The 26,123-nt window shown below is 42.7% G+C and overlaps 2 protein-coding genes across 2 annotated transcripts in view; one reads left to right on the top strand and one right to left on the bottom strand.

Moving 5' to 3' along the window:
* The window catches only part of Naip (NLR family apoptosis inhibitory protein), a 56,842-nt gene extending 55,980 nt beyond the window's left edge, over positions 1 to 862 (top strand). The window contains exon 14 of the mRNA XM_031360326.1: positions 343 to 862. Within this exon, the coding sequence (XP_031216186.1) occupies positions 343 to 707 (365 nt within the window). The 3' untranslated portion in view covers positions 708 to 862. The remainder of the gene's footprint in view (positions 1 to 342) is intronic.
* A 7,682-nt stretch (positions 863 to 8,544) lies between these two features.
* On the bottom strand, positions 8,545 to 20,354 carry LOC116083580 (survival motor neuron protein). The gene is made up of 9 exons (XM_031360365.1): positions 20,243 to 20,354; positions 18,545 to 18,616; positions 18,231 to 18,350; positions 16,912 to 17,112; positions 16,542 to 16,688; positions 14,141 to 14,233; positions 12,909 to 13,019; positions 10,443 to 10,493; positions 8,545 to 8,876 (listed from the first exon to the last, which is right to left on the bottom strand). Exons 1-8 carry the CDS (start codon positions 20,312 to 20,314, stop codon positions 10,446 to 10,448), a joined length of 864 nt encoding a protein of 287 aa, XP_031216225.1. The 5' UTR covers positions 20,315 to 20,354; the 3' UTR covers positions 8,545 to 8,876; positions 10,443 to 10,445.
* Positions 20,355 to 26,123: the final 5,769 nt, after the last annotated feature.

Genomic DNA, 26,123 nt, shown 5'->3' with positions numbered 1-26,123 from the left:
CAGATGTCCCTCAACAGAGGAGTGGATACAGAAATTGTGGTACATTTAGAGTTTTCAAAGAACACTCTTTAAAACATGTTTAAAGCTAAGCATTGTGGCACATCACCTTTAATCTCAACTGTTAAAAGGCAGAGGTAGGCAGATGTGAGTTCTAGACCATCCTCAGCTATCTAAGTGAGTTGTAGGCCATCCAGAGTTACATAGTGGGACCTGCTCTTGTGGGGGAAAATCTGCAGAGCAGTCCATACTTTCACTGGTGGTGGGTGTGAGATTAGTTACAAATAACCTTGGAAAATGCTGTAGCATTTTGTCTTCATAATATTTTGGTTGCTTTCTTTCTAGCCAAGGGAGCAACCAGTGGAGGCTTCCAAAAACTCGAGAACTTAGACCTTACACTGAATCACAAGATTACTGAGGAAGGATACAGAAATTTCTTTCAAGTCCTGGACAACCTGCCAAACCTTCAAAACCTGGACATTTCCAGGCATATCCCAGAACACATTCAAGTCCAAGCCACCACTGTCAAGGCTCTGGGTCAGTGTGTGTCCCGACTGCCCAGCCTCACCAGGCTTCAGATGCTCAGTTGGCTGCTGGATGAAGAGGACATAAAAGTGATTCATGATGTGAAGGGAAAACACCCTCAGTCCAAATGCTTGACTGTTCACTGGAGGTGGGTAGTGCCATTCTCTCCTGTCATTCAGAAGTGAAGAATGAAGTGGAAGATTACTGGCAGGTCTAGAAACCTGATTTTCTAACACATTTCACTCTAGACAGGCATGGTGTGTAATCATAGTACTTAGGAGACTGAGCAGGAGGATCAAGAGTTTGAGTTCAGGGCTGGAGAAATGGCTTAGCAGTTAAGAATAGGTGGCTCACAACCGTCTGTAATGGAATCTGATGCCCTCTTCTGGTTTGTCTGAAGACAGCTGCAGTATATTCATATACATTGAATAAATATTAAAAAAAAAAAAAAGTTTGAGTCCAGCCTGGGTTATGTAACAAGACTTTACTCTAGACCCAAATCAAAACCAAACGGTTTACTACAGCATACATAAAAACATTCTTCAGCTTATCGGGCTGGTAATTGTTTGAGAGCCTACATGTCTACATTGAGCTATGAGAAGCTGTGCCTTGGCAGTCCTTGTATAAGGATTAGAGCTTTAGTCAAGTTCATACAGAGAACTCTCCATTATCAAGGTCAACAGAAAGGGGCTGGGGAAAGGACCATTGATCTAGGTAAAAACTACATTGTGGAAGGAATAATTCATATAAGTAAGAAATGGCTAGTTTAAGGACTGAATCAGTTCTATACATGAGCAGGAGTTGACTTTATCATGGATTCAGCTAACTCTCTCCAGGAGATGCTCTTTAGTTTTTGCATGGCTTTTGTATATTCACCAGTCTTGTGTGCTCTTGCTTGTTTACACTATCTCTCATCTGTTTGAAAAAATGAGCTTAGAGAAACCTGCTTTTGTTCCAGAGGCTTTGGGGAGTTTCTATTAGAACAGCTTTATAATTTTGTTGGAAACCCATTTTGTTCAGGGCATGTGATTTAATCTTGTAAGGATTTGTGGGTATATTAACTTGATTGTGATAAATATTTGTCATTTCATAACTGTCACTTCTCTAGAGGCAGTGGGACCTGGGAGAATTGAGCCAATAAATGAGGTAGAATAAAGTCTCATGCAATAGTCAATTTTATTCAGAGCATCAGACAGTTTATACTCTGAGGGTTAAGAAAAACTAAGTGAGAAAAGTTCTCATGAGTTCAGGCTATACACAATCATGAAGACAAGCTGCATGTGACAAAACATGTTTTTCTAGAACAGTGCTTCTCAACCTGTAGGTCTTGACCCCTGTGAGGGTCAGATGACCCTTTCACAGGGGTCACTTAAGACCATCAGAAAACATACTTATGAGTCATAACAATAGTAAAATTATAGTTATGAAGTAGCAACAAAAATAAATTTATGGTTGGGGAGGCCACTACAACACAAGGAACTGTATTTGTGGTGGTTTTGAGAGGCCAAATCTTTTAAGTTCAGACTCCATTTTAGAGAACCTGACCTAAGTTTGAACTCAAGTAAACTAACTAGTATTTGTTTCCAAGTTACCCCCAATATAACCTGAACCTAGCTCCAGTCTCTAGGCTAACACCCCCTCCCAATAAGATCTGCATCTCCAGGTTATTATCCCAACAGACCTGCACCCCCAGGTTACAAGTCCACCCACTGCCTAACGACCACTAATGCAGAGGGAAGAAGAAATGAAGTTAATGATATAACTCCCAGCACCAGCCAATACGTTATAGGCCATAGTAACTTCCCAATTAGATGCTTGCACACTCACCCCCTACCACCACCAACTTGCTGCTTTCTATAAAGCCTTGCCCAATAAGATATTTGGGCTTTCTCATTCCAAAACCGTCCTGTGTGTACTCTGAGGGGCCCAATGTAGCTCGAATAGAATAAAGACCCAGCTGTAAGTTGCATCAACTCAGCTCCTGTCTGTTTGAGGGATCACTAACATTTCCCTGGCCCTACAGTTTGAGTATGGTGGGCACTATTAGAAAGCCTTGCCGGGTGGTGGTGGCGCACGCCTTTAATCCCAGCACTTGGGAGACAGAGGCAGGTGGATTTCTGAGTTCGAGGCCAGCCTGGTCTACAGAGTGAGTTCCAGGACAGTCAAGGTGACACAGAGAAACCCTGTCTCAAAAAAAAAAAAAAAAAAAAAAAATCAAAAACAAAAAAAAGAAGGTATGGCCTTGTTGGAGGAAGTATGTTGCTGTAGGGGTGGGCTTTGAGACATTCTTCCTAGCTTCCTGGAAGTCAGTCTTCTCCTAGCTGCCTTCAGAACAGGATGTAGAACTCTCAGCTCCTGCCTGCACACTGGAATGCTCCCACCTTGACAATGGACTGAACCCTTGAACCTGTAAGTCAGCCCCAATCAAATGTTGCCTTTATAAGAGTCGCCTTGGTCATGGTTCCTGATCACAGCAGTAAAACTCTAAGACAGTATTAAAGGGTCACAGGAAGGTTGAGAACCACTCCAACAGAGGCATATAAAGGATAAACACTTAATTGAATAACAGTACAAGCAATAATGAGTAATCTGGAGTAAACTTACTCCTAGCACTACACCTGGGAGGGGCAGGAAAACACATTCCAAGAACAATTCTATGTTTTGAAGAACCTAGGGTCACCAGACAAGAGTTGTTTTCTTACTGTTCTCACAAGCACTCAGAATTCTCCTCACATGACTCCCTTCTTGGACCATGTTCCAACATATAATGTATATAAAAACACCTATACATCTTAAATATATATGCTTTTTATTTCTCAATTATAAAATAAAGCTTCAGCAAGATTTCTAAGGTTAAAAATAAAAAATTAGCATTGGCCATCTATGTACTAAGGCAAGTGGCATTCTTGATTTTTATTTTCTCCCCTTTGTATTCGTTTTTGTTTTATAATTGTCGGTCATTTTAATATTTAAAGTAAAAATTTAAGCTTGAGCTATAGTTCAGAAGTGCGTGCTACAGAGTGTTCTCCAGCACTGTCCGAACACTACATAAGAATATATCAAAAAAAAAAAAAAAATATATATATATATATCATATACGGGCTGGAGGAAGGGCTGAGCAGTGAGGAGCACCGGCTGCTCTGCCTCCGCATATGCATATATACAGACAAAATATCCATTCATATATAAAATTTTATAACTGAACAAGTTCAAGTAACTTGTCATCAAAACTGTAACCCAACCTCCCTGTGAAGGATTAGATCTTGCTCATCTAATATATTAATACTTTTGTACTCAGAAAGACTTTAAGTAATCAGAGTCCATTGAAAGGACAGAAATCATGAGAATATTTTCAACAGGGAAGTTTGAGGAAAGTGTAATGCGGTCATTAGCTGAGAACTGGACTACAGAGACTGGCTTGTAAGGAATAAGAGGAACTCTCACCACACTCAGGCTCTTCATCTTCGGCTGAGAAATCCTGGTGTTTAGAGCAATGCCTGGCAGGACAAAACCATGACACCAAAGCTTGCTAGGGCCATGGAGTTGCTGGGAGCTGCTGAGCTGTATTTGGCTGCAAGAGACCTCAGAATGCTATGTGCTGCCAGCCACTGTGTGTGACCCAAGGTGCTGTGGATAAAGCTGGTGTTGCAAGGACCTCCCTACCTCTCCAGAACCAGCAGAAGCCCCTGGCTCCCTCAGTGTCTTGGCAGCATCCTCTACCCCCAATGCTGTGCATGGAGGGATGATGGGGGAGAGGTGTTCAGAACAGGAAGCCTGTTACATCATGAATACTCAATTTAGAAACAGGAGACAATAACTTGGCAACTGACAACTCATTTAGTAGCACCATTGGAAAAAAAAAAAAAAACCTAGGTAAGCTGTGTGCAGTAGTACATGTGTTTAAACCCCAGCTTCTCTGGAGGCTGAGGCAGGAGAAATACAAGTTGAGGCCAGCCTGGTCAATCGAGAGACACTGTCTCAAAATAAAGTGGAGGAAGAGTTGGGGAGGCTGCTCGTTGGTCCAGCATGTGTGAGGTCCTGGGTTTGGTCACTAGCACTACAAATGAAAAAGAAACAGAGGCTGCAAAGATGGCTCAGTGGTTAAAAGCAGTAGTGATTCTTGCAGAGGACCCAGGCACAATTTCCAGTACAAGCATGGCATCTTATAACCAGCTCTAACTCTGGTTCCAGGATCCAATGTCCTTTTCTGGCCTCACTGAATACCAGACAGATACATGGTACACACACATATTCGTACAAAACACCCATACCCATAAAAGAAAACGTTTAAAATCTTTTAAAAATAAAAATAAGAGCCAGGTAGTGGTGGCGCATGCCTTTAATCCCAGCAGTTGGGAGGCAGAGGCAGGTGGATTTCTGAGTTCAAGGCCAGCCTGGTCTACAGAGTGAGTTCCAGGACAGCCAGGGCTACACAGAGAAACCCTGTCTCAAAAAAAGAAAAAAAAAAAAAGAAGAAGAAAAAATAAAAATAATAATTCAATGGTTCTTGTTTATTCCTCAGCACTTAAAAGGAAAAAACAAAGCTGTGTCTGTCTCTGATCACATCCTCCATATTTCCAACTCCCTGAATCTGTCAAATGGGCTGCTGTTCTGAACAGTTTGCACCTTCTTACATCTGCTTTATTTTTAAGTGAAAAAACAAAACAAAACCCAAGAAATCAATTTTTCATCATAGTCCACATTGAGCACAACTGAAACAGCTAACAAAAAATAATTGTAAACTCACACAAATAGATATCAAACATGGTTTTATTAAGCTCCAAATATAACAAGTCTGAAAAAACAACTTCCATTGGAAGAGTTCTTTACCAGTGCTGGTGAGTGTCTTCCGTGCTTACACACATTTGCTTCCCCCAAGGTTTGCCACCTCCATTCCACCAAAATAGCTGTTTTGGGATCACTGCGTCATCAGTGACCTCTGACCTCCACATTGGTACATTCAATGACTGCGCTGCAGTCTTTGTCATGTTTGTCCTGTTAGCAGCGGCTGAACTACAGATGGGGCTCATCCCTGGCCTCCAGGATGCCCCTGTTCCAGCAGCCCTTAGAATATCAATGACTCCTGCTTTCCTCAGAGAGCTCCAGCTCAGCCCTCTGCTGTTTCTCTAACCCCTGGGGGATCTGAGTTCTCCTGGCTTCATCTCTCCTTCATCCTGCTGAATGGCTTTAAGCTCCATGTCCAATACCTCCTCCATCTCCAGATCTAGCCCTGCACTCTGTTTATAGAACTCCAATGGACATTGACATTCCACATATCCAAAGCTAACTTTAACCTTGTCCTTCACAGAAATACTCATTGCAGGCTTTCACCTCCCGAAACTCCTGCTTTATTCTTCCAGGTGCTTAGTGAAACCCTTGTAGTTATCCTTAGCTCTTCTCTTATAGCACATATAATCTACTGACAAATCCTGGCAATTCCACTTGCAAAACACAGTGAGTTCCACATGGTTGGTCCACTTCTGTGAAATCAGTGGTGTATTTTCACCATGCAGCCAGAGGATCCTCCTGGAGGTCAGATCATGCTCTCTTCCTGTGCCTCCCACTCAAGGCCAATGCTGTTGACCTCACCATTATCTACATATGGCCTGACTCTTGCTCCTGCTTATTCCCATCTCCTCTCTCTCCTTCCTATTACTCTGGCCTCCTTGTTGGTCCTTGGTTATTTCATACATATTCTTATTTTTTTTCAAGTCTAGGTTTCTCTGTGTAGCCCCTGCTGTCCTGGAACTCGCTCTGAAGACCAGGCTGGCCTCCAACTTGGAGGTCCACCAGCCCCTGCCTCCTCAGTGCTGGAACTGAAGGTGTGCACCACTCCTGCCAGGCACACATTCTTATACAAGTGCCTTTTCTTTTAACTATGTTCTCTCATTCGATGGTTTGAGTATTTCCCAAATATTGTATGTGTTAAAATGCAAGCCCCACTGTGAGCTACTAGGAGTGGGAACTTAATCTACTGTGTTTGCAGCTGGGGCCTTTAGAAGGTATTTAGAATAAAGTCATCAAGATGAAACTCCTACTGAATCCTGGTGGCTTCCTGAGAGGCCAAGTGTGAACACATACAAGATATGCAGAAATCATGCTTTTGTTGTCTCTTGCAATATTATGCCTAATTCAAGCTAAGCACACCAGATAAAAGCATCAGCCCTGAACATAACATCCAGAACTGGGAGGCAAACTAAATCTTTCTAACCACACCCCATAGGCTGTCTTCCATTTTGTAAGAAATGATAGAGTACATGTGTACACTTGATTATGCATTTGTCATTTCCATATGCAGAAAGGTCAAAGGTCTTCATCGGTCTTTGTCACTGCCTGCATTATTCCCTTGAGAACCTGGAACCTATGGGTTTGGGCTAGGCTGATGGCCAGCAACCTGCAGTGATCCTCCAGCTGTACCCCTCCTCTGTCCTTTCCCCATGCTTTCACCCATGAAGCCATTTCCACTGCCTCTGTTTCTTTGCTATTACTGTATTAGATGTGGTCTCCTTATATCGGTGAGGCTGGCCTGGAAGGATGAATCCTACTACCTCAGCTTTCAAAGTAGCTGGAATTATATTATATGCCAACATACAATGCATCCTTCTAGTTTTGCTGAGAGCAATTCCTAGCATTGGAATAATGTTGAGAATTTGCTGGAATGAATGACCTCAGTCCAGATAAATGCATTGGATGCTAAAAAGAATTAAAATTAGTGTTAATATCTAATGTTGGCTGAGTAGTGGTGGCACACGCCTTTAGTCCCAGCACTTGGGAGGCAGAGGCAAGCGGATTTCTGAGTTTGAGGCCAGCCTGGTCAACAGAGTAAGTTCCAGGACAGTCAGGGCTATACAGAGAAACCCTGTCTAGAAAACAAAACAAACAAACAAACAAACAAAAAATCTAATGTCTGGCTAGAAGGAGGTAAATTGAGTATGTTAATAATTAAATTTAACATGCAAATTAACTATGTTGAAGCTATAATAGCCAATATTTCTTCTAAAAGCTCAAGTCAGAACACATTTGCAAAGTTACTTACCAGGTAATTATTCATTAATTTAATAATACTTACTTGATGGCTAATATGATAGGCACACGAGGAGCTTAGTTAATTTAGTTTACCTAGCTAAAACTTAGGAAAGCATAGCATTCACCATATTCTGTTTTTAATAATAGTGGAGCTTAAACCCCAGTACCTTGCACATGTCGGCCAAGTGGTCTATCAATGGCTTCCATCTCCAGTGTAACGATGCTGATCACATTTACTTCTTTCAAAGGTAAATAAACCAGGAGAAGCCTGGGTGCTTAAGACATCAGTCCTTACCATAAGAATCTACATGGTACATGGCCAAGGTCATGGGGGAGAATGGCATGGGCAATTGGGTTAGGCAGTACTCATGATGAGGTAAGGGACATCAGGTGGAGAGAGGGAGACTAGGAAGACAAACAAGAGAAGGTGCAAGGAGAACACGGATTCTAACAGACAGAACACAGTGCAGTAGTAGTTGGTTTGCTGCTGTGGTGAGGCCAGCGTTTGGGAGGCTGAGTCAAGAGGACTATGAACTAACTACAAGTAAACCAGACTGAAAACAAAACCGTTTCAATAAAGAAAGAACAGGGCTGGCAAGATGGCTCAACAGGTAAAGGCACCTGCCACCAGATGGCCTGAATTCAATCCCTAAAACCTACGTAGAAAAAGAGAAATGACTTCACAAGTTGTTCTCTGACCTCCACATATAAGTCGTGGAAAAGGCACACACGCACACATGCACTCACGCACACATGCAGGCAGCAAGGCACACAAACATACAAAACAAAAGCACAACACGTCTTGGTTCCTAACTGGCCAGTATAGCCCTGGTGACATGGGCTAGCTTTGTTGCCCAACCTTGGAGTACCAATTTGTTCTACCTTCAAAAATTGCCTTTTTACCAAAGTAATAAGTCTGAGTAGTTTTCTTTCTGTATGTTTAAACAAACTCAACTTCACTGTATATATCCCAAAAGAAAATCTATAAAGTCAAGATTTCAAAAAAGGGCTTTTATTTAATTTTAAAGGCATTAATAAAAATCTTGACATACTAAGAAAATTACAATTGTATGTTTGTGCTCAGCCACAATTGGGCAGACTGACTTCTGTGCACTCACATTTCCACTGATCGGTTCCTCCAACTGCTTATGCTCCAAGCACGCTCTGCTGCTGACTTATGATGGACTCCCAGAACAGGGAGACACTGATGATGACACCACTTAACCAAGAGTCCACAAAGATGACGAGGAGGCACAAAGATGATGAGGAGACTTCTGTTCTTATCGACCAGGGACACCAACGTACCATCTCCTTGGGAGAGAGCTGACCTGAATTTGAAAGAAAAAACTCTTGGCAGTTATAAAATGACAATAAATACATGAAAATTGTGCATGCATATATGTGTGTGTGTGTGCATGTGTGAGAGACAACTAATAAGAACTGGTTCTCTCCTTCAACCCTGGGGAGTGAACTCAGGTCACCAGGCCTTTGGCCTCTGAAGCATCTTATTAGTTTCCAACTCATATTTTTATATAGATGCAAAAAATAAAAATATATTAACATGAACATTAATTTAAAAAATTAAGAACTACTATATTTGACTGTCCTATTAGAACTTAACATATTACAAATTATCAAATCATGTGTTAAACTTTTCACTAAAGTTTAGTTCACTAAAGTGACTGCAACAGTATAACCAGCTTTTTCAGGGTAGTAGAACTAGAAATTAGTCACCTGGATTAAAATGTTCCATGTTTCTAGAGTTAAAAATGAACTCAAAATATTAGGGCCTTCAGAAAGTTACAATAAAAACGCCACATAAACAGCTACCATTCCAGAGCTGTGCCTGTCTGCTTCCTGCCATGATGACTGTGGACTAACCCTTGGAAATTGTAAGCAAGCTTTCTTTTATGAGAGTTGTCTTGGTCATGGTGTCTCTTCACAGCAATAGACTAGTAACTAAGACAATAATGCAGTATATTGCAAACTGCATCATTTATCAAGAGAGAGGATGGCTCTGGAGAGAGCACTCAGTGGTTAATAACATTTATTGCTCTTGTTAGAAGATTTGGGCAGCTTATACCCATCTATATATAACTCCAGTTTCACGGAATCCAGTGTCCTAGCCTCAAGAGCACAGGTATGTACATGGCACATGAACATACATGTAGGTAAAACCTCCATACACACAAAAGTTTTAACGTAAAACCTATGTGTGGATATGGTAATATGGCTCAGTGGCAGAATGTTTCCTTATTATAGGTGAGACTCTAGGTTCAATCCCTACTATCACACCCCACACAAAAACCCAAGCCTGACTGCCAGTGACACTGCAATTATCTTCACACCCTAGGCCAGATTTGGATGCTACATGTCTATAATCCTTGTGCTACAGAGACTGAGGCCAGCCTAAGAATCATTGTTTTGCCAACATAACCAAAACAAACCACGCAGTATTTGGGATGCCATTTTGACACCATGAGAATTTGATTATGTGAGGATAATTCTTATTTTTGGCAGTCTTTAGTGGGGCTAGAGAGCGAGCTCAGTGGTTAAAGAGCACTTGCTGTTCTTCTAGACTCCAAGTTCAGTTCCCAGTACCACGTCAAGCTGACAACCACATGAAACTCAAGCTCAGGGGATCCAGTGTCCTCTTCTGTTGGCCATGCATCCCCACCCCTCAACAGACACACACACACACACACACACACACACACACACACACGCGCGCGCGCGCGCGCGCGCGCGCGAACACACGTGTAAGCCTTAAAAAATAAAATGTCTTTAGTATAGTTTTACACAAACACCAAATTTCAAATGTTCAAAATACTCTTTTTCAACAAACTATAAGAGTTATACAAAGGTAAAGTTGGCTTTTAAAATAACAGACTTACTTCTTAATTTGTATGTGAGCACTTTCCTTCCTTTTTGTTTTGTCTGAAACCCTGTAAAGAAAGCAAATAAAAAGTTAAAACAGAGTACACACTAAATAAATGTGTGAGTTAACACTTCAAGCCCAGTGTGGTGCAAGCCTGGTGATGCATGCTGCAATCCAGCCCTGAGACAAGGAGGAAGGTGGACCCGGAGTTCAAAGTCATCTTCAGATACACCCTAAGTCTAAAACTACCTGGGCCACAGCAGACTCTGCCTCATGATGGGAGAGGTGGCAGATGTCTGTAATTCTAGGACTTAGAAGATCAGGGCAAGAGGATCACTGTGAGTTCAAGGCTAGCCTGCTCTCTCTTGTAAAAAACAAAACAGAATACAACAAAACAAAAAACCCTTAAGCCCAACTTAGTGATATATACCTAATAATCCCAGTGCTTAGGAAACTAAAGCAAGAGGACCTTGACTTTAAGGCCAGCCTGGCTGGCAAAAGGCTGAGCTACAACAGTTAAGACCCTGACACAAAAAAACCATAAGAATGGGAACAGTTTAGTGCTAGAGGCTTTGCCTAACATGTGCAAGGCTCCGGGCTTGATCTCCAACACTACCAGAACAATCAAATAGTTTGTTTCATGAGACATACTAATTATACTTAATGTCATCAGAAAATAAGTTTATATATTTTAAAAAGTAGTTTATAGCATTCCAATATACTTTAACAGTGATTAATCCAAAGCAGGCACAGTGGCATACACTTGTAACCCCAGCAACTAGAAAGCTAATGCAAGAGGACTGCTGCAATTGGCAGGGCACCTAGGCTTCATAGTGCATCTACATTTACATCTCAACAGCCATGAGATGTACTGAAAAGTGACTTGGTACCAATGAAGACCAAAGCTAGTTCTTGCAATAACAACACCACCCTTACTTGTTCTTGTTTTGCTGATTTCTACAAGAGCAGAGGCAAGCAGTGACCACCAAGCTGAGCCGCCACCACCCTGACAGGGCAGGCAGACACTATGGCTTGGGCCACACTCTGTAAGGGCTATGAACTGCTAATATAAGTCAGTGGGATCTTCAGAAGTCTTGAACTACAGTAAAGCCTGACTTACAAGCTTGTCTACTCTTTCGAAGGTAAAATCCCCAGAACTTCATACTCCAGGAAAGCACACTTCCCATACTTCTTAAGGTCATATGTTGATATTTTAAGTTAAGCAAACTAATCTAATAAAATGTAATCAATGCACACATACGGACAATACTCCTAATGGAAAGCACTTCTCTGGCTAGCTCTGAGTTGGTGTGAATACTTTGAGGAACATGGCTACCTAACAAGTACTTATTAGGACTAGAGTAAAAAGTACTGGCCAGAGTAAGTGCTGTTAGGAACAGCCCTGTGGGGACTGGGAATGAAACTTGGGTCCTCTAGAACAGCAGCCAGTGCTCTTAACTGCTATGCCATCTCTCCAGCCACAGAAACATTTCTACTGGCCCCAACCGACAACATAGTCATTAATAGTAGAATGGATAAACAGATCACTTACATATCTACACAATGGAAGGTAACAGAGCTATAACTATACACAGAATGTAAATTAAACTTATGAACAAAACATTGAACTTCAACAATTGGCCAGGCTGACATACAGCTCAGTGGTAGGGCTTGCCCCACATGTGCAAGCCCCAGGTTGTGATCTCCAATACTCAGGATATCTGGAGGACTCTATCCACAGCAGTGCAAACATGTCCAGGAATGATGATGCACACATGCGGTCCCTACTTCTTGAGAAGCTAGGGTAAGGGGATTACAGAGTTCAAGGTCAGCTTGAAGAATACAGTAAGATCCAATCTCAAAATGGAAAAACAAAAATCATCCCCAAAGCAGAAAAACAGATGAAGAACTAATTTAGTCATCGCTTACATTTTAAAGTACAATTAGACTAACCTAACAGCATGAAGTCTTCCTTCCCACTGTTACTGTCTTGCTCCTGGGATAGTGTCTCACTGTGTATCCATCCATGCTAGCCTGCAACTGGTAATCTACCTGTTTTAGCTTTTTGAGTGCTAGAATTACTGCCATTAAAGAAGTTTGAAATGAGCTGGGAGTTGGTGCACCCCTTAATCCCAGCACTTGGGATGCATAGACAGGTGGATTTCTGAGTTTGAGGCCACCCTGGTCTACAGAGTGAGTTCCAGGACAACCAGCACTATATACAGAGAAACAGTGTCTTGAAAAAAAACCAAACAAGATAACAAAACCAGACATTTGAAATGAATTGCAATCACACTCCAGAGGGATGATGAAAGAGGAACTGTCCAATTTTAAATGTTAAGGTAGTCTTAAAACTGACTAAGTTTTTAAGCTCCACAGAATCACATTTTAATCATGCAGAAGCTGGCCCTGCGTGCAAGACTTACCACTAAACGTCATATAACTGCAAAGAGCATGTAAGGAATTCCCAGGGAGTCCTTACCATATAGTAGCCAGTGTGGTAGCCACTCATGTACCAAGAGATTAGCATACTGCCCAGGGCATCAGTGTCATCCAGACAATCGGGAGAGATGGGAGGGGGTGGAGGAATTATCTGCAAATGGAAAAGAATCCAGTTAGGAAAATACTGAAATCCAGGGATTCATTTTACACAGAGAATAATGGATACTAATTGAACCTTTTCCTATACTCAATGAGATACTTCTACTTAATTTTTTGAAAATCTAGAACTAGAAGAAAGCCATCCATAATAAGAAAAGACCAAGAAATTTAACAAAGAGTTAAACCAGTTGACATTTAATAGTATGATTAGACTATTTGTTCCATTATGAAGCTATGCATAATACACAAAACAGAGACTCAGAGACTCAAGTGTTTCCACAAAACACACACACACACACACAGCAATTTTAAGGCCACTGTAAGAAAAGACTTGGGGTAGAACATCTGCCTGTCTCCCACTCAAATACATTCTGCCCCAAAATATCCTTCTAACTACTGTTAATATCTAAAATAAAACTGCCATAAAAATTCTTTTAGGGCCAAGTATTGCCAGCACAAGCCTTTAATTCCAGAATTAGGGAGGCAGAGGCAGGAAGATCTCTGTGAGTTCAAGCCCAGCCTGTTCTAGGACAGACAGGGCTGTTCAACAGAGAAACCCAGTCTTGAAAACCAAACAACCCAAAAACCTAACCTCTGTCCTAACCTTGGTGGTGCACCCCTTTAATCCCAGCACTTGGGAGGCAGAGGCAGGCGAATTTCTGAGTTCGAGGCCAGCCTGGTCTCCAGAGTGAGTTCCAGGACAGCCAGGGCTACAGAGAAACCCTGTCTCGAAAAAAACAAAGAAAGGACAAAAAACAAAACAATGACAGAAGAGAAGCACCGCCATGAGTAAGTACAGGCTCAGAGACTCGTGTTCAAGAACTGCAAGGGACACAGTATCTTTCGCCTCCGTATGCTGAGGACAGTCCTTTCTCACAGACCAGCAGCAGGAAATTGGACACTAACCACTGAGGTGAGAAACATACAAAACAGTGTGGCGATGAGCATCGTCTGGGGAATAGAGGGCCTTCAAAACAAAACCCGAGGCTTACATTTTTACTCGTCAGAATCCAACCTCAGGGGTGGCCGAAGGTAACACACTCCAATTTCCTATATTCTAAAAAAATTACTAACTGTATACAAAAAGTGTAATCTAAAGTCTTTTGTACTTACTGGTGGTCCTGAAGGGAATGGAGGCATCCAACACGGCAAGAAGGGCGGAGGGGGAGGTGGTGGCGGTGGTGGGCCATTGAATCTCAGACCTGGCTATAAAGAGTATTTCAAAGGAAGTTAGTATTTTAAAGGAAAATTCCTTCCATCACTGAAAGGAAGAATATTCAAAACCAATATAAGAGAAATAAGAACTGGAGAGATGGGTCAGTAGTTAAAAGCATCTATATCACGAGCACAAACCCCCACACAGACAGGTACACATATACATTGTTAAAAATAAAGCAAATCTTAGCTCAAATGGTAACCTCTAGCTAGGTTTTTTTTTTTCATTTCTTTTCTATATAAACATTTAGAATCACAGTAAAGATCTGTAATTACCTAGTCAACCAGGGATAATGTATTTACCAAGATAATCTAATCACAGGATTATAGTCTTCCCCCACTATCACATATTTTTGTAGATTTCCTGTTACTGAGTCCCCAAGAAGACTCAGCAGATAAAAGGTACTTGTGAGCAAGTCTGACGGCCTGAGTTCAATTCCCAGGACCCACACTGAGGAAGAGAAACCACTCCCATAAGTTTTCCTTTTACTTCCACTATGTATACAGTACCTACCCCAAATAAATAAATGTAAAATGAGAAAAGAAAGTTTTAGAGGTCCTGTTACTTATATATGCTAAAGTACATTGTAAAAACTACCAAAAAGACAAGATATATTTTACAGGATTTGATCACTGCAGATTCAAGAAACTCTTAATACAATGAATGTAACTTTTAATTAGAAAATTATCACAGAAAATCTTTGGTTGTTGAAATTTTCTAAAACATTACTTAGTTGTGTGTACCTGCATGTGTGCAGCATGTGCTGTGGTGCTCATGTGGAACCCAGAGACAACCTTTGGGACTTGTTTCTCTCCTCCACCAAGAGACTCCAGGGAACTGGCTCAAGCTGGCAGGCTGGCAGCAGACACCTTTACCACAACACCACCTTGCATCTCTTGTTTTCAGTTTACATTTTAGTTTTGTTTTTTGGTTTTTTTATTTATTTATTATGTAAGTACACTGTAAGCAGTCCTCAGACACACCAGAAGAGAGCGTCAGATTTCATTACAGATGGTTGTGAGCCACCATGTAGTTGCTGGGATTTGAACTCAGGACCTTCAGTAAAGCAGTCAGTGCTCTTACCCACTGAGCCATCTCTTCAGCTGGTTTTTTTAAACCATCTCTATGGAGCCCAGGCTGGTTCCAAACTCAGTAATCCTCTCCTCACGGTGTCTCCAGTGCTGAGAGGACAAGCAAGCCACTCTGCTCACTTCTCAAAGAAAAGCTGAAGAGGCCTTATACTTAATTCTTAGAAATTACTATCTAGAGGTGAAAAGATAAACCTGAGCTTGGGTCCCCAGCACCCACATGGCAACAAAGCAAGGCAGAACACATTCATAACCCTAGCACTGAGTAGATGGGGCTCTGGCCCGCCAGTCTAGCTAAATCAGCAAGCTCCAACTTCACTCACATTCTCTGCCCCAGAAAATAAGGTAGAGAGTGACTGAGGAATATGCTCAGTGTAGAGTTCTGGCTACCACATGTACTAGTACCCACATACAGCGCGCATGCACACACACATAGGCATGCACGCACGCACACACACATGAATTATCTCAACACCATACTCTCTGAGGAAAAATACTGCTCATTAGTACAAAACAAACAACAAAACAAAACAAGCTAGTTAAGGTTCTTCTAGCCTATAATACAATTCTTTTTAAGTTGACTTCTATTACTTACAACCAAAAGAGCCATGCAAAGTGTTCACACTTTAACACTGTACTGTACTCTGGGATAAACAAGGTGTGGTGTCTGGCACGTGCCTATAATCCCACATCATTTATAGGTGAAGGCACCAGGATCTGTGGAAGTCAGCTTACAAGAACAGGCTCTTTCCATCCACTGTGTGGACCTCACGCACACACACTACAAATGCAATAAAAGTCTGGGGGGCTGGTGAGATGGCTTAGCGGTTAAGAGCACCAACTGCTATTCCGAAGGCCCTGAGTTCAAATCCCAGCAACCACATGGTGGCTTATAACCATCCGTAATGAGATCTGATGCCTTCTTCTGAAGTGTGTGAAGACAGCTACAGTGTACTTACATACAATAAATAAATAAATAAATAAATCTTTAAAAAAAAAAAAGTCTGTAAAAAAGAAAAATGTACTAGTTTCTAGCCAGCCAGCCATTGCAGTGCAGGGAGCCTCTTACTTCACTGTGCATTTCCTCTTTATAGACACAGGCCTGGAAGCTACCAGTTCACAGGAAAGCTATCTATTACTTAATGGAAGAGTTAGGCTCCCAAATACTCATTATCACCTAGATATATACCTTTCTCAACACAACATTTACCTTTCCTGGTCCTACTCCTGACCCTGGCATGGGGGGCGGTGGAGGGAGGAATGAGGCCCACGGAGCAGCTTTGGACGCGCTGTGTGCTTTACTTCTGAGAGGTCTGGAGGAGTGCTCACTGTCGTCTGTGGACACTTGACTTTCATTCTTTAAAAAGAAAAATAAACATTTTATTATGCAAACGCAGAGCACTTGGCTAGCATTTGTATGGCCCTGATCTTGTGTTCCAGCAGAAAGAGAATGAGAAGAGAACCAGAGAGAATGAGAATGTCATTTAACACTTTAGTGCGTCAAAGTGACAACTGATTATAATGCTTTTTTTCCTTACTTAATGTCCAGTTTCAGGAATGGACATCTTTCATGACCTCACCTCCTGAGTGTTCTGTTCTGTACTATTAGCTACTTCACAGGTCGGGGAAAGTAGATCAGATAAGTTTTGCTCCTCTCTGTTTCCATAGCCAGTATAAACCACGACACAGGTTTCTCTCTTAAAGTCAATGGACGTAATGCTAGCTGGGTAAATGCAGCCATCTTCTGACCAAACAGCAGAACACTTGTCACCAACTTTCCACTACAAAAGAAATGAAAAATACAGACTTGCATACATTAGTTCTTTTGAAAAGATCAAACCAGAACCCAGTCCTCCAAGTATAATTCCAATCCTCCCATCTACTTAATACAAACTCTGTTCTTAGTCACCTGCATCTTCTTTTCCCTATCTGATGAATGGCCATAATGTATTCTACCACCAAAACTTGTCATTAAGAACAAAAGAGCCAGGCTGTGGTGGCGCACGTCTTTATCCCAGCACTTGGGAGGCAGAGGCTGGTGGACTTCTGAGTTTAAGGCCAGCCTGGTCTACAGAGTGAGTTCTAGGACAGTCAGAGCTATACAGAGAAACCCTGTCTTGAAAAACCAAAAAAAAAAAAAAAAAAAAAAAAAAAAAAAAGAACAAAAAAGAAAAAAAAGACTAAACATGTATGACAAATCCAATGTTCCTAGTCAAACAAAAGCAAGTGTTCACCAAATGTAAATACCCTTTCCCTTTGGTAATAATGACTTGAAGGATGAGGCATCCTTGACAGAGAGACAGAGAGACAGAGAGACAGAGAGAGAGAGAGAGATACTGGGAGAGACTGACCGAGACCTCTCGTCTATAGGGTTTTGTTGTGGCTCAGTGTGGCTTGATTGGAGACACACAGGTTGGGCCTGTACTAGCCAGGTTCTCTGTTGCTACACTATACTCCCGCCCAGGTCTTCTGCTTTCAAATAACAGACCTACTTACCACAAGTTTGGTTTACCCTAATAATGTTTAAGTTGTTGAAATTGTGTGGGGGTGGGGGAACAGTTACAGATCAGCTACACAGCACATACTTGGAATGCAGGGAGCTCTGGGTTTAATACTCAGCATGGACATGTACATGTGCATAAATGTGCATGAGTGCGTGTCTGTGTGTGTGTGTGTGTGTGTGTGTGTGTGTGTGCTTGTTTCTGTGTGTGTGAATATCTGTGGGGGGGGAGTGTTTGTGTGGGGGGGAGTGTCTGTGCATGTGGGAGTGTGTGTGAGAGTGTCTGTGTGTCTGTGTGTGTGTGTGTACATGCTGATTCACTCACAGCTCTCGGGCACTCTCCTCATCATCAGCCCTCCCCTCAGGCCAGGCAGGACTCTGTTTAAATCAATCCATCACCTGTTTCAAGGGAGTTGTGGCATTCTTCTTTTGGTTTTTATTCTTCTTAGCAGGTTTTCTTCTAGCTGTGCCTTTTGGCTTATCTGAAGTTTCACAAATGTCACCATTCTTTAGAGCATGCTATGAAAACAGTAATAAAAAATCTGTCATGGAGGGATATGTTTTTTAAAAGTCACCACTTTCTAACATAATAGGTTCCCCTACCTAAGAAAGCCTCAATGTACTCAGGGTTTTTTTTTTTTTTTTTTTTTTTTCTTCTTTGCAAAATGAATGATGTGAGGAAATAAAGAAAAGAATGATTAAACATTTCATACCTTAAAGGAAGCCACAGCTTTATCATAAGCTTTTATCAATGCTGTATCATCCCAAATGTCAGAATCATCACTCTGAAGAGGGAAAAGAATACAAATAATTTATGGACAGATGTACTTAATTTAAAAACACATAATAGAAAGTAGGGGGGAAGTAGTTCAAAGTCCCTAGATCAACCTCCAGCAGATGCCTATAACCCAGACACCCAGAATGTATGTTATAGAGGGATACATTTCTAGAATAACACCACTCACTAACATAACAGATCCCATCACCTAAGAAAGTCTCAGTGTACTCAGTAGATGCAGGATTGCCAAGGCAAGACTGGCCTGGGATATACAGCGGGTTCCCAGACAGCCTAGACTACAGCATAAAACTGTCGAAACAAACAAACACACCAACAAACAAAACAAAACAAAAAACATGAACTACAAATTAAAATGGCTCATATGTATAATCTACAATTCCAACATCAGAGACAGTAGGGTTGCCAAGAGTTCCAGGCCAGTCTAGTCTACCTATTGAATTCCAGGCCAATTGAGACCATGGAATGTGACCCTGATTCAAATGGGGGGGAAAAAGAGCTAAATAAACTTCAAAACCAGGTGTGGTGTCCACCTTTTTAACCCCAGCACAGGGAGGCTGAGTTTGATGCCAGCTTGGCCTACAAGGAGAGTTCCAGGTCTGCTAAGGCTACACTGTGAGATCTGTCTCAAAACATAAACAACAAAACAGCAACAAGAAACAGCAATAAATATTATTACCCATGAGATTATAAACATGAACCACCACCCTGGGCTTGAAGAAGTTACCAAGATGACAAATAGGCACAGGAGACTTGTGGTTTAAGGAGAGAACCTGAACACCAGGGCTCCCCTGAGGACGAAAAGCAAAGCGTTATTCAGGATAGCTATTGCTGGGCTGTCCCCAAAAGAAGGAAATGCAGCATTGCCAAAAGCTGCCCAGAACTCTCTTCTCCCAGCCCAAGCTCCAAGCAGAGAAATCAGCTGGAGTATGTTGTTTCCCAGACTAGCCTCAACTTCACAATCCTGCCTCAGTAGCTGGGACTGATCACTGGCATGGTCCACAGGCTCTGATTTTCCCTCGTATTTAAAAGTGTTTATTTTACTTTTACAGTCTCACTGTAATTTAGGCTGGTCCGGGAATTCATACACTGTAACCGTGGATGATCTTGAACCTCTGACCCTCCTGCCTCCATCTCCCAAGTGTTTGTGCTTGTAATTATGCGTGCACCACCAACCCTGGCTCAGATCTTCCGTCTTACACACTCGAGTGCACTGCAGTCAATAGCAACTTTTCAACTACTCAGGGCAACTTTAGTTATCCTTCTCTCTCAAACATTATCAACCGTTATCTGCGACCCTTGGTCCTTCTGGTTACCAAACTATACCAACAAACAAACAACTTAGTCAAAAGTCACTGTTAACATCTTCATCCTGACCTAAATTTGGAGCTTTTCAATGACTCCTAACTGGTTTCATTGCTTCAGACAGCCTACCCCCGTTCCCGCACATCCTCTCACAGTCACACAGGACCAAAGCGTGGCTCACAACCTCTCTGGCGCCCAAGCTGCACCAGGAGTCGCCTGCGGATGAGGTAGCACCGTGTGGCCCGAGCGAGCGCGCACTGCCTCGGGCTCGGGCAGCGCTCCGAGCGCTAGAGCCCGGCTGCGACCTCACCTGGCCGGTGCCACGCCGGAACAGCACCGTGTCTTCCTGCTCGGAGCCCGCGCCGCCGCTGCCCATCGCCATGGCCTGCTACCACGGACGCTGCGGGGCTCGCCCAGTGACGACTTCCGTCATGGGGCTTCTGGGACCGGAAGAGTACGGTGGCCCGGAGGCGGCCAGAGACCTCCCACACGCGTTAGGCAAAAGGCTAGTGCGCTCCCAACTCCTCTCACAGCCATCTCTCCCCTTTTCTCCCCTCCACCTGTCTTCTAGCTCTTTCTCTTTCTTTTTCCCTCCCTCCAGCCTTTTTCTTTTCATTTTTCAAGTCAGGGTACCACACTGTAGCTCAGCCTCGCTATATAGCCTAGGCTGGACTTTACTAACCCAGGTTTCCGAGTTTGGGGATTACAGGTTCTGTTTGTTTTCTTTTTAAAAAACAATAAAGTTGGGGCTGGAGAGATGGCTCAGTGGTTAAGAGCACTGACTGCTCTTCCAGAGGTCCTGAGTTAAATTCCCAGCAACCACATGGTGGCTCACAACCATCTGTAATGGGATCCGATGCCCTCTTCTGGTGCATCTGAACACAGCTACAGTGCATTCATGTACATAAAATAAATAAATCTTAAAAAAAAATAATAAAGTTAGTAAAAAAAAAAAAAACAAACAAACAATGGTAATGGGAGCTAACGTACAAAATAGAGGTGCTACGCCAAGATGAATGAAACTCCACAATAAGGGCATCCTGGGTTTGCTGGTTCTTGATGCACACATCAATTATAAGATGATGGGTTGGTATCGGGTCTTCCATTGCAATGTTTAGTTGTCCGTTTCGTAATGAGCCCCAGGTTGGGGAGGTCGACCATTTCCTTGATCTGGCATATCTGGTTAGTTCTTAAGTCTGGTTTCCTTGATAGGGTTTTGATATCCCATGTGCCGCCACAGTTTTGATTTATCCCAATAAATGTATAGATTGATTCCCTTTCTGCTCTCAGGAATAAGCCACCTATCAGCCTGCAAAAAATAAACAAACAAAAAACTAGATAGGGCCGGGCGGTGATGGCACACGCCTTTAATCCCAGCACTTGGGAGGCAGAGGCAGGCGGATTTCTGAGTTCGAGGCCAGCCTGGTCTACAGAGTGAGTTCCAGGACAGCCAGAGCTACACAGAGAAACCCTGTCTGGAGAAACCAAACAACAACAACAACAACAACAACAACAACAAACAAAAACAAAAAAACCCAAAAACTAGATAGGTCCTGGCAGATGGTGCTATTTCTGGTGTACCCAGAGGCTGTAGTCCTCTCGCTCAAGATGGAGTCAGAAGCTCCTTGTAGGGTAGAGTTTCCAGAGGCAAGCAGGTATGAGTTGGGGCCAGCCTGGTTTACATAGAAAGTTCCAGGCCAGTCAGAAGTTTGCAATGAAACCCTGTCTCAAAATAAGATGGAGTCTCCCAGGGCAGGGCACAGCCTGGCAAAAACCACTGTTTTCTACAATCTAGGGCAACTTGGAATAGGGCACAGCCAATAGGGCATCCCAAAAATGCCCAGTGAGATTTCTGGATTCTTATGTTCCAGAATTAAAAAATAAAAAAATTGGATCAGGGCACACTGATAGTAACATGGGTGGAGATCATTTGTTAAAAAAGAATGTTCTCAGCTGTGGACATGGACAGAGTGTCTGGGAAGCACACCCTACTGTCCTCCCACAATGCCTTGGGGAGCTGTGGCTCCAGACTTCATTTCAAGGAGCTGAAGGATGATCAATTGTCTATAAATTATATGCTAATGTTTCATCAAGAGGAGCATAATAATACCACTGCCCGGCTGGGATTTCTCATTGGGTAAACATCATAGCATACTTATATAAACTAATGTTTTATGTGTTTTGTTTTGTTACTGTTGTTGCTGCTCCTGCTACTGCTGAGGATTTACCTGGGGAGCTCATGCATTCGAAGTACATGTTCATCACATGTACTATCTACCTCAGAGGAAAGAGCTACACAACAGGAGCTTGATAATCAGGTTTGGGCTCAAGTTCCTGCTCTTCCGCTCTTCCTCAGACTCTTCAGTGCTAGGGTGAAAGGAACACAGTAGCACTGTGCCCAGCATTGGGCAGTAAGGATTTTAGGAGACGATTGCTAAGTATGTGGTCTATAACTGACTTTAAAGTCATTACATGGTACACAACTGAACCTTCGGAAAGAATAAAATACTTTATGCCTAAGAAATTCCATTGCTAGGTGTTTGTCAATAACTGTGACTGCTCGTGACCACCATATTTCTAATATAAAAAATGTTCATATAGGGCTAGGTATTAGTGGAGGAAATGTTTGTTTGCTATGCATACAAACCTGGAGTTGATCCTCAGTGTTGCAAGAAGAGAAAAACTATGCTAGTATTATTCAAAAATATTCATAATATCTTTATGCTGGGAGCAATGCATGAACTGGTAAAAAGTAGAGTGCCTTAGCTAAATTAGGGAATATTTACACAACAGAACACTGCAACAGTGTCTCAAAACAACAAAACCACACAATTAAAAAAATGAGTGTGTAAGTTAAAATCTGTATGAAGTTTTAAATAATTTTACAATTTAGATCTTCATAGAATTTAAGCTGTTTGTCATTCTGCTTCTTCAGTGGTTTTTATTGTTTTTTGGGGGGGGGGGGGTTCGAGACAGGGTTTCTCTGTATTGCCCTGGCTGTCCTGGAACTCACTCTGTAGACCAGGCTGGCCTCAAACTCAGAAATTATCATGCCTCTGCCTCCCAAGTGCTGGGATTAAAGGCGTGCGCCATCACCACTCTGATTTTTGTTGTTTTGAGACAGGGTCTTGATAAGTAGCCCAGGCTGGCCTCACATTTGTAGTCATCCTAGTGCATCAGCTTCCCATGTCCTGGGATTGTGAGCATTCACCACCATGTCTGGTTTCAGTGGTATTCTTATGCATGGGCTATCATAGGCATGCTTAGGCAGTGAAGTAAAACCCTAACTCAGACAACCCCAGTCCTTGGTACCAACTTCTTAGTTAGGGTTTTACTGCTGGAACAGATACCATGACCAAAGCAACGCTCATAAGGCCAACATTTAATTGGGGCTGGCTTACAGGTTCAGAAGTTCAGTCCATTATCAAGACACGAGCATGGCTTTGTCGAGTCAGACATGATATAGGAAGAGCTGAGAGTTCTACATCTTATTCTGAAGACAAACAGGAGAAGACTGGCTTCCAGGGAGCTAGGATGAGGGTCATAAAGCCCAAGCCCACAGTGCCATACCAACTTGAACAAGACCACACTTCCAAATAGTGCTGTAAGACTCTGTTGAACTGGGCGGTGGTGGCGCACGCCTTTGATCCCAGCACTTTGGAGGCAGAGGCAGATGGATTTCTGAGTTCGAGGCCAGCCTGGTCTACAGAGTGAGTTCCAGGACAGCCAGAGCTATACAGAGAAACCCTGTCTTGAAAATACCAAAAAAAAAAAAAAAGACTCTGTTGAGCCTTAGCTTACCGGGACCCCCTGAGAGAACCACAGGGAGCTGGAATTGATGCAAAAAGCAAGAGGAATTTATTGTTCCAGTGCACTGGAGTTGTCCTAGACCCAAAGGAGAGGCGGTGACCCCCAGTGGCCTGGTCAGGTGAGTTTTTATAGGGTTTCCAGGGGCAGAATAGAGCATCAGCAACTAGACACAATATGATTGGTGGAACAGTGTGTCCTTTAAACTGACTGGTCTTTAGGGAATGCGGTGGCAAGGCCTTCCCTTGTCTGAAGGCGGGCATATCATATTCTGTGGAATATGTCCCCACCCGCAGGTCACAGGTCCGTTTCCCTTGTGGTCTGGGGAATGTTAATTAGCCTCTCCCTTCCGGAGGGTTAAGTGTTCCATGACCTTCCCAAAGTTCAATCAGTGTGTGTGTGTGTGTGTGTGTGTTGGGGGATGGTTTTGTGCACTGTGTACTCAGATGCTGATTACTGTACCCAGAAATCTGCTTGCAATCTAGACATGGCATTTTCAAGCATCTCCTGTTTCATTGTTGTGTAAAAATTGTTTTCCACCACCTCTGATTGGTTAATAAAGAGCTAATCAGCCAATAGTTGGGTAGGAGAAGAGGAGGCAGGATTTCTGATCCCAGTGAAGAGTGGCTCTGGTGGCAAGCAGAGGAGTTAGATGGGGAAGTCACCATGAGGATACTGATGGAGGAGGTGCAGCCAGGGTGAGACTAAGATGGCACGAATTGGAGCATGGCTGGGTAGTAGGCAGCTATAGACAGGTTTGAAAAGGGTTGCCAGGTGGTAGTGGCACACGCCTTTAATTCCAGCACTTGGGAGGCAGAGGCAGGCAGATTTCTGAGTTCGAGGCCAGCCTGGTCTACAGAGTGAGTTCCAGGACAGCCAAGGCTACACAGAGAAACCCTGTCTCAAAAAACCCAAAACAAAGAAACAAACAAAATTTATAAAAAGGGTTACAATAAATGAGTATCTACCCAGCTATAGTGCTAGTAGCTTTTCAATAAATATTAGAATTCTGTGTCCTTATTTGGGAGCTAGAGGACTTCTATATGAATTCAAGTGCCCACAGAGGCCAGAAGTGTCAGATCACCCTGGAGTTGGAGTTACAGATAGTTTGAGCTACCTAACATGGGCTCTGGGAGCAGAACTCCAGGTGCTGGAAACTGTGCTCAGCTCCTGTGCAAGTGCAAGACATTCTTTTAATTGCTGAGTCATCTGTCCTGGCTCAGTTTGTTTGAAACAGTATCTCACTCTCTGGCCCCAAACTCAAGTCAATCATCCAGCAGAGGCCTCCTGAATCTGAGATTACAGGTATAAGACACTATTACTGGCTTGGTTTTGTTTTTTAATGTCATTATCATCTAAGGAAATCATGGATTTAATTAAACAAGTTAACATCTTCCCTATTTAGGATGCACCTCTAGAAAACCCTGACAGATGTACAAATTTCATAATCGGTAAAGTCTATATTAGGGGTATATTGCTCAGGAATATGCTTATGTTCATTTTATTTGTATGTATGCAAGTGTGTCTGTCTGTGTGCTCTGCTCATGGGAGGTGGTCCATGGAGGCCAGAAGAGGGTGTTAGATTCCCTGAAGCTGGCTTTACAGTCAGTTGAGTGTGAGCCACCTGATGTGGGTGCTAGGACATGAGGAACCTGGAAGGGAAGGAAGCACTCCTAACCACTGTCGCATCTCCACCTTCCCATGTCTCTAACCCTTGTCTGCTCCAAGTTTATATAGTTTCTAATTTATAACAACCATCAAGTCAGGTTAAACTTTTATTTAAACATTTTATTATATTTATGTAATTACTTATATAAGTAGGTGTGTATCAGCAGAGGTCTCAGGACACTTGAGGGAGTCAGTCCTCTCCTTCTACCATGTGGCTTCCAGGAATCTGACGCAGGTCATCAGGCTTGGACAACAGGTGCCTTTTGCCTGCTGAGCCATCCCTCTTGCCCCAAATCACATTTTGGGTGTATGGGTAATAGGGATCAAATTTAGGGCCTCAAAACACTTAAGGTAGGCCCAGGGATGTATAGTTGGTAGAATGTTTGTCTAGCATGCATAAAGTCCTGTGTTCGTTGCACTCCCTAATACAAATAAACTGAGCACTGGGGAAGGACTGTAATGTCAGATCTTGGGAGGTAGTGCCAGGAAGGTTACCAGTTCAAGATCATCTTCAGCAAAATATCAAGTTCAAAGTCAGTCTGGGCTACTGAAGACCTTACCTAAAACAAAAGACTCCTGGACCTTTCCCTGAGTCCCAGACCTGGACCTAACCCTGAGTCCCAGGTTTCTGTGTATGGATGTGTGGGGGTCACTTCTATTTAAGACATTACTTACTCTGCTCAATTCCTCTCTGACTGATTCCTCATTTAGTTTCT

Source organism: Mastomys coucha, unplaced genomic scaffold (assembly GCF_008632895.1).
Source record: "Mastomys coucha isolate ucsf_1 unplaced genomic scaffold, UCSF_Mcou_1 pScaffold8, whole genome shotgun sequence".
Taxonomy (NCBI): domain Eukaryota; kingdom Metazoa; phylum Chordata; class Mammalia; order Rodentia; family Muridae; genus Mastomys; species Mastomys coucha.
The sequence above is the reverse complement of the archived record's forward strand: the minus strand, read 5'-3'. Positions and strand labels throughout refer to the sequence as shown.

Excerpts from the sequence above, each read along its gene's own strand:
- LOC116083580 (XM_031360365.1), bottom strand. The coding sequence starts at position 20,314 with ATGGCGATGGGCAGCGGCGGCGCGGGCTCCGAGCAGGAAGACACGGTG. Across the intron at positions 17,113-18,230 it reads CCACAACTCCCTTGAAACAG|TGGAAAGTTGGTGACAAGTG; the intron begins GTGATGGATTGA and ends TTTCTTTTGTAG. Across the intron at positions 16,689-16,911 it reads CAGAACAGAACACTCAGGAG|AATGAAAGTCAAGTGTCCAC; the intron begins GTGAGGTCATGA and ends TTCTTTTTAAAG.